We start from the raw sequence: 6,973 nt of genomic DNA, 5'->3' as shown, positions 1-6,973 counted from the left end.
AGAACCATAGTAGTTAAAGTTCATAGATAAGATAGGATCATAGTAGTTAAAGTTCATAGATAAGTTAGAACCATAGTAGTTAAAGTTCATAGATAGGATAGGACCATAGTAGTCAAAGTTCATAGATAGGTTAGGATCATAGTTAAAGTTCATCGAATTAATCACTTGCCACTTCATATACTTTAGTATATTTTTAGTAATCACAATTACTGAAGAGTTCCTTGTAATTAACATGTAACCTACATTAATTTAATCAGTTTTATTATATTTATATCTGTAAAAACTAACCGTGAAAGTTTTTGTATTTATTTGTCAAACTGCCGTTAAGTGTGACAATCCGATGAACAATTGAACAATGGCAAAATGAACCTCTGTCACTCAATGTCATAAGGAAGAAACGTCAAAATTTTGAGGTTATATTAAAAAATTAATAGCACTTATGAACTAAATAAAAATCTAAAAAATGGCAAAGTTTTTGGGGCTGGATAAATTAGCAAAATTAGTTCAAATAGTAAAAGATAACGGAGGCGTCAAAGCCTCTTTGTACAAACTGTACAGGTAAGACGCACTGACTGTTACATAAGTCTTCTGCAAATCTTAAAAATTCAATTTCTTTCTCCTCTAAATAGATTCGACGACCTAAGAACTGGCAAGTTAGTAGGTGTTGATAAGTATGGTAACAAATATTATGAAAACCCAACCTTCTTTTTTGGACGTAGTAGATGGGTTGAATATGCTGATTATTATGGTTTGCTTCTGTTTGTTTTTTCTGTTCAACTTTAGTATGACTTTCCCAATTCTAGGAATGGATTATGATGGTAGCCAAATACCTGCAGAATGGTTTGGATGGATGCATTACAAAACTGACCTACCGCCAATGGAAGACCCATCTAGACCTAAATATAAATGGATGCTAGATCATGTTGAAAATTTAAGTGGTACACCAGAGCAATATGTTCCTTACAGCACCACTCCTAGTAAAATTAAAGCTTGGGTTCCTCCTAAGAGAACTTAAATTTTCAACTGAATAAAATGTGTAGATCACTATACTTGAATTGTTTATAATGTCTTAGCATATAAGTTTAAAGTGTACCATAGAAAATAAATTGTAAATAATTATTTGTCTTTTTACTGGAATTAATCATAACCTATAATATGGTCATAACCTTCAAATACTAGTACTGATATTAGGTAATAAAAATTTTGTAGAAGTGATTGGAAATATAGATGTCGTTGAAAATAAACCGTACTTTTCTGAAAACACTTCGAGGATTTAATACTGCTTTTGGAAGAAATGTAGCAAACGAACAACCTGCATTCAAAACTGAAGAGTCCACAGATGAAACACATTTTGGCTTTCAAAAAGTTAAAGAGGGCGAAAAAGAACACAAAGGCATTCCCTACATCCATCTTTATCTTAAATTATAAAATAAACCTTCGTCTGTTTTAGTTCATAAAGTTTTTGAAGATGTAGCAAAGTCTTATGATTTAATGAATGATGCCATGTCTTTCGGCATTCATAGAATTTGGAAAGACATTTTTATACACAGACTTAGTCCAACAGAAAATACAAACTTATTAGATGTTGCTGGGGGGACAGGTACAAGAACGTCGTTTTTTAAATTACTGTTAAATGTTACTAAACTGTTTCCATATTACTTTATAGGAGACATTGCATTTAGATTCCTTAACTATGCTCAAAATAGTAATTATAAAAATTGTACTGCAACTATTTGCGATATAAATAGCGCTATGTTGGAGGAGGGAAAAAAACGAGCCATTAAATTAGGGTATAGTCCTAACTCATTAAGTTGGATAGAAGGAAATGCTGAAAAATTACCCTTCAATGATGAGACATTCACTGCCTACACAATTGCTTTTGGAATTCGAAATTGCACACATATTGATAAGGTAACTTTTCATACATCTTCAGAACATTCCAATTTTGAAAAAAATATCAAATATCACTCACCCTATAAATATCCCTGCAAATATCAGCCATAACGTTCATATTATCCTCCTTATCTGAAACAAATCAATGAAAAATATATCTTCCCTGTTTACTTATTTACATTAAAATTATCTGAACAAAATAGCTAAGAACATTGCAAGTGACTATAAAAATAAGTTAACACAGTCCTTTACTGCAGTTGTTTTTTTATTTTTAATTAAATTTTAACTTAATATTTTCCTGTTTTGAATAAAAATTAATATTTAATAGTAGATTGCTTCTAGAAAGGGGGTAATGGTTCCTGTGAATTCTTTCCTTTTCTTCTGAAAATAGTATTAGACAATTGTAAATACTTTCAGTAGCATGGAGGAAAGTAATAGAATACCTTTAAATTAAATACATCTTTTGTAACCCTGTACCCATTGCGTTTTTAGGAAAAAGGCAATAAAAATATCAGTAGTATAATTATACATATTTTTTTGGACGTGTAAGCAAATTGTACATTATGTTTTCTGTAGCAAGTAACTCAAATCACTATTGGGGGTGATTTCTTTCGGCGTTTTCCCAGGAATAAAAAGTCTCGATGCGTTTTTCCCTTTCAAAGTTACTTTATCTCCGTCAATACATAAGACACACGCTTCACGAAGCCCTAAGACTGGCCCAGCTTCTGGAAGCTCCTGATACTGTAAAATTCGCTCTTCTCTTGTTTCTCCCATATGTTTCGAAGTAGGATCTTTATCCACATAATGAGGATTTATATTAAAAGGGATAAGATTCAGAGCTTCAAATGAAGGGGGGTATACAATGGGCATATCATTGGTGGTATGTATGCTTCTTGTAGCCACGTTTGTTCCTGCACTACTTCCAATGTAGGGGATTCCATCTTCTAGAACCCTTCTTCTGATAACCTCTATTAGGTTCAGATCATATAATGTTTTGAGTAACCGGAATGTGTTCCCCCCGCCAATAAAAAATGCTTCAGCTTTTTCAGCTGCTGCTACAGGGTCTTTAAACTGGTGAATTCCAACTACTTCCCATCCCCACCGTTCCAAGGGTTCTTTAACTATTTCCAAATATTTGTCGTGGTCTTTTAAAGCATATGGGATAAAAAGCACTTGTCGTACATCATTACTCGCTAATAACTGTTGTATAAATTCGGCTGCCAGTTCTAAATATTTATACCCATATACTCTAGAAGATGATAACAACAGCAATTGCCTTCTTGACATTTCCGTTCATTAAGCTTTTTATTCTCGAGTGCAAACGAAACATAAATTAAAGTACACTTATCAGCAGCTTAACCCATTAATTACTTAGTTGATAATAATGATATATTACAACGTCCACTGTTTACAACATTAAAATAATTTGATTTATTTGGTTTACTGGTGCTGCTTTACAAGTTTCCAAAACTATATAACAAAAATTTTTGAATGTTTGGTCTGATAAGGTCATTAACATTAGTAATTATGTCAAATATTGAAATGCCATTTCTTATTTCAGAAAGTTATTTCTTGATGAACAAGATTAATCCAAATTAATGTTATAGCATACAACAGGATTGGCCATAATCATTCTAATAAATTAAAAGATCCTTATTATTGCCTTCCTTAGCTTTCTTTTAATTAAAAAACGGTGATTAGAAGCCCGAAACCGTAGCTTTAATTGTCTTATCTGCTACTAGAGATAACATTAACAGGTGTTTTTAAAAAGTTAATTTTTTTCTCCAGAACTTACCTTTTATGTAGTTATTCTAAAATTTATTTTCTTTTTATGTTGCAGGTGTTAGACGAAGCGTATCGGGTTCTGAAACCTGGAGGTCGTTTTTTATGTTTAGAATTCAGTCATTTGGAAAACTCAGTAGCACAATGGTACGTTTAAAAAATAAACTGAAATTCTTTTATATTGTTCAAATTTAAATTTTAATTTTTGTAGGATTTATGATCAGTATAGTTTTCAAGTAATACCAGTTTTGGGAATATTTATTGCAGGCCAATGGCAACCTTATCAGTATCTAGTTGAAAGTATTAGACAATTTCCTAATCAGGTATATAAAATTTTTTTACCTTTATTCTTCAAAAAGTTCACAACTTTTAATTCATTGTAAAAGGACCAAGTGTCATTGTTTTAATTGTAGCAGTCTGGTTATTATAATCAATAACTTATTTTTCTAGGAAACCTTCAAAGCTATGATAGAAGCTGCAGGATTCAGAATAGTAACATACGAAAACTTAACTCTAGGAGTTGTTTCAATTCACTCTGGTTTTAAACTGTAATACTTATTTCAACTTGGATGGGTACTGCAATAAAATGTTTATTTTTCTTTGTCTATATTCAATTATGAAAAAAATTACTTACTAAGGAAATGTTCTTTAAACAAACTTAAACATTATATAGGAGATAATTATTGATAATGATGGGCAGAAGCAGTCACTATTAATCAAACATTTTTCTCACTTAAACAGTCGTTTCAGATATTAGTTTTTGTGTTGTCTTATCATATGATAAGTAATAAATCTAAAAACGCACTTCCATTCATACTAAAATTATCTTCCTCCTCTGCCTGGAATTCCTTGACCGGGGCCTTGCCAAGTACCCCTACCTCTCATAGCTGGATTTACCCCTCGACCTCTTCCTCTTGCAGCTATATAAAAAAGTTATTAATACAAAAACTATGTTGTGAATATTAATGTATTAGATACCTTGGGCCCTTAGAATCGCCGATTTTCCTCTACCTGCAGTACCGGCTTTTGTTTGCTTCTTAAACATTGGGGCATTTTTTAACATATCTGGCAATATAAGAAATCGAATCTTTGAACCACGAATGTATACATTTTCTAACTGAGCAACTCTTCCGTCTCTGTAAGTCACTGTTATCTGAGCCATTTGGCAATTCATGTTATCTTCAGCTTCAATGAGTTTTCCTCTGTATACTTCGCCGGTAATCGTTTCACAAGTTACGATATGTCCTTCGGCTTCGTGTAAAACTTTAATTGGCACACCAATAGACATTTTTACAACTGGAGATTTACACTTATCACTTCCTTACACTATTAAATAATACCTTTTTAAGATGATTACAGATTTTTAGGCGGTTATGGCCACGGCTTTCAGGTTACATTTACTTTATTTTCAAGATGGAGGGTTAACTTTCAAAGAACGAGATGGAAGAAAATACTAAACAAAATTAGACCGCCACATTTAAATCAACCAATGAGAACTGCGCTGTCGCAAATCTACTGCTATTATTGGTTAGTTGCATTAAGCTGCACTCTGTTGGTAAACAAAGGGAATATTAATTAGTGATAAAAAGTCCCTACTTTTTGGTGCTTTTTAATTTCTTTTGTCCCCAGAAATCAATGTTGGTAGCGCGCAATGCATTGTGGGTTATAATTAAGATGGCGTTGGCGTGCTTATTAATTGCTTAACTTTTCTATATATTGTGATAATGCCGCGTTCAAAACGTGCTGTAAGTTGATTATAAGAGTAGAAACGATTAATAGAAGTAGGATACAAAGAAAATCTTCTGTATTGGCTTATTGCATGCCCAGGAATGTTAAAAATGGTAATGTCATTTTTTTTTTCTTGGTCGTTTAACTAAATCTAATATGTTTATCTTTCGCGTTTCTTATATAACTTATAGTTTTGATTGCTTAAATTTTAAGTTTCCATTAGTTTCTACTTTAGTAATCAATATTTTTTTTATTTTTTTTAGGTAATTTACTTTTTAAATACTGCTTGTTAAAAATTCATAACCCCAAAAAAACAAAAAAAACATTGGCCTTTACCACGATGATGAGATCTCACATTGTACATTATTTTATTAATTTTCGGTTTTAAACTGCTTTTAATAAATGTGGGCGTTGGTTGCGCCATGTTGTGATTTGTGGTAAAATAGTTAATGTTTAAAAAAATTAAATGACAAAATTTAAGTACCTTTCTTACATTAAGCTTGTACTTTGTATATTCTCTTGACAAAATACTTATTAGTTTGCTTGTGGTTCGCGTGCAAGCGATTTAGTGTTACATGTGTTGTGTATGGTTATTTAGTAATAAATAACTAGTCAATTTTTATTCAGTCTAAGAAGTCTGAGATGGATGAAGATATTGATAATTCATCAGGTTCTGATTTTGATGAGGACGAAGACCCAGATAAAATTGAGGTTCCTGGTAAGCATCGTAATTAATACATGTTAAATTTTCAATTAAAAAATTATTTGTTTTGCAAATCATAAAATGATAAACCCTACATTTTTTTTGCAATAATTTTCATTCTAATCATTTATTAAGGAGGTGGGAAGGATTTGGCATCAGCAGCAGGTTTATTAGAACCTAGAGATGATAAGATTAAAAAGGAAGCAATAGCAACAAACAGTGTTCCCAATGCAGGTAGTGCAATGATGCCTCCTCCGCCCAACATGATGCACAATGCTAAAATGCACCCACCAAACTTTCATATGGGGTACGACATGATGCGTAATCCATGTAAGTTAAAAATCTACTTGCAACTTAAATGAAAACAAAACTTGTATAGGCAATGTAACAATTAACAATTAAACATACAACAATAACTTATGATGGTACATCTGCATTATTAAAAGGTGTTACTTTAATATTCTTGAACAAATTAAATTTTTCTTGAGATGTTTAAAATTACTACAAAAACATACAAGTAATACATCTACTAAAGTAGGGTAATGCTATTTCAAAATCTACTTGCAACTTAAATGAAAACAAAACTTGTATAGGCAATGTAACAATTAACAATTAAACATACAACAATAACTTATGATGGTACATCTGCATTATTAAAAGGTGTTACTTTAATATTCTTGAACAAATTAAATTTTTCTTGAGATGTTTAAAATTACTACAAAAACATACAAGTAATACATCTACTAAAGTAGGGTAATGCTATTTCACTATTTGCGTTATATCGGTGATATTATCAGAATATACCGACAGTATATAAAGTTTTTATAATTTAAAAATAAAAGTTATTTACCTAAATAAACTAAGAAA

The 6,973-nt window shown here is 31.3% G+C and overlaps 5 protein-coding genes across 6 annotated transcripts; 3 read left to right on the top strand and 2 right to left on the bottom strand.

Annotated features, from left to right (window-relative positions):
* The first annotated feature begins 387 nt into the window (after positions 1-387).
* On the top strand, positions 388-1,119 carry LOC112905841 (probable NADH dehydrogenase [ubiquinone] 1 alpha subcomplex subunit 12). The gene is made up of 3 exons (XM_025979033.1): positions 388-558; positions 630-748; positions 804-1,119. The coding sequence occupies exons 1-3, from the start codon at positions 464-466 to the stop codon at positions 1,013-1,015; spliced, it is 426 nt and encodes a 141-aa protein (XP_025834818.1). The 5' UTR covers positions 388-463; the 3' UTR covers positions 1,016-1,119.
* Positions 1,120-1,141: 22 nt separating this feature from the next.
* Positions 1,142-4,273, top strand: LOC108743686 (2-methoxy-6-polyprenyl-1,4-benzoquinol methylase, mitochondrial). Its single transcript, XM_018479269.1, has 6 exons — positions 1,142-1,393; positions 1,451-1,600; positions 1,667-1,911; positions 3,734-3,822; positions 3,887-3,998; positions 4,126-4,273. Exons 1-6 carry the CDS (start codon positions 1,228-1,230, stop codon positions 4,225-4,227), a joined length of 864 nt encoding a protein of 287 aa, XP_018334771.1. The 5' UTR covers positions 1,142-1,227; the 3' UTR covers positions 4,228-4,273.
* LOC108743687 (alpha-aspartyl dipeptidase) lies at positions 2,399-3,647 on the bottom strand. The gene has a single exon (XM_018479270.1). The coding sequence runs from the start codon at positions 3,178-3,180 to the stop codon at positions 2,455-2,457; it is 726 nt and encodes a 241-aa protein (XP_018334772.1). The 5' UTR covers positions 3,181-3,647; the 3' UTR covers positions 2,399-2,454.
* Positions 4,274-4,390: 117 nt separating the features above from the next.
* Positions 4,391-5,096, bottom strand: LOC108743689 (small nuclear ribonucleoprotein Sm D3). Its single transcript, XM_018479272.2, has 2 exons — positions 4,654-5,096; positions 4,391-4,595 (listed from the first exon to the last, which is right to left on the bottom strand). Exons 1-2 carry the CDS (start codon positions 4,961-4,963, stop codon positions 4,498-4,500), a joined length of 408 nt encoding a protein of 135 aa, XP_018334774.1. The 5' UTR covers positions 4,964-5,096; the 3' UTR covers positions 4,391-4,497.
* Positions 5,097-5,244: 148 nt separating this feature from the next.
* On the top strand, positions 5,245-6,620 carry LOC108743690. 2 transcript variants are annotated; one of them, XM_018479273.2, is made up of 3 exons: positions 5,245-5,420; positions 6,031-6,121; positions 6,242-6,620. In XM_018479273.2, exons 1-3 carry the CDS (start codon positions 5,400-5,402, stop codon positions 6,466-6,468), a joined length of 339 nt encoding a protein of 112 aa, XP_018334775.1. In that variant the 5' UTR covers positions 5,245-5,399; the 3' UTR covers positions 6,469-6,620. The 2 variants fall into 2 exon arrangements, with proteins under 2 accessions (XP_018334775.1, XP_018334776.1); XM_018479274.2 differs by having other exon boundaries at positions 5,245-5,516; positions 6,242-6,614.
* The last annotated feature ends 353 nt before the right edge of the window (positions 6,621-6,973 follow it).

This window comes from Agrilus planipennis, unplaced genomic scaffold (assembly GCF_000699045.2).
Source record: "Agrilus planipennis isolate EAB-ADULT unplaced genomic scaffold, Apla_2.0 scaffold802, whole genome shotgun sequence".
NCBI lineage: Eukaryota > Metazoa > Arthropoda > Insecta > Coleoptera > Buprestidae > Agrilus > Agrilus planipennis.
Note: the sequence above shows the minus strand (reverse complement) of the source record. Positions and strands in the feature narration are given on the sequence as shown.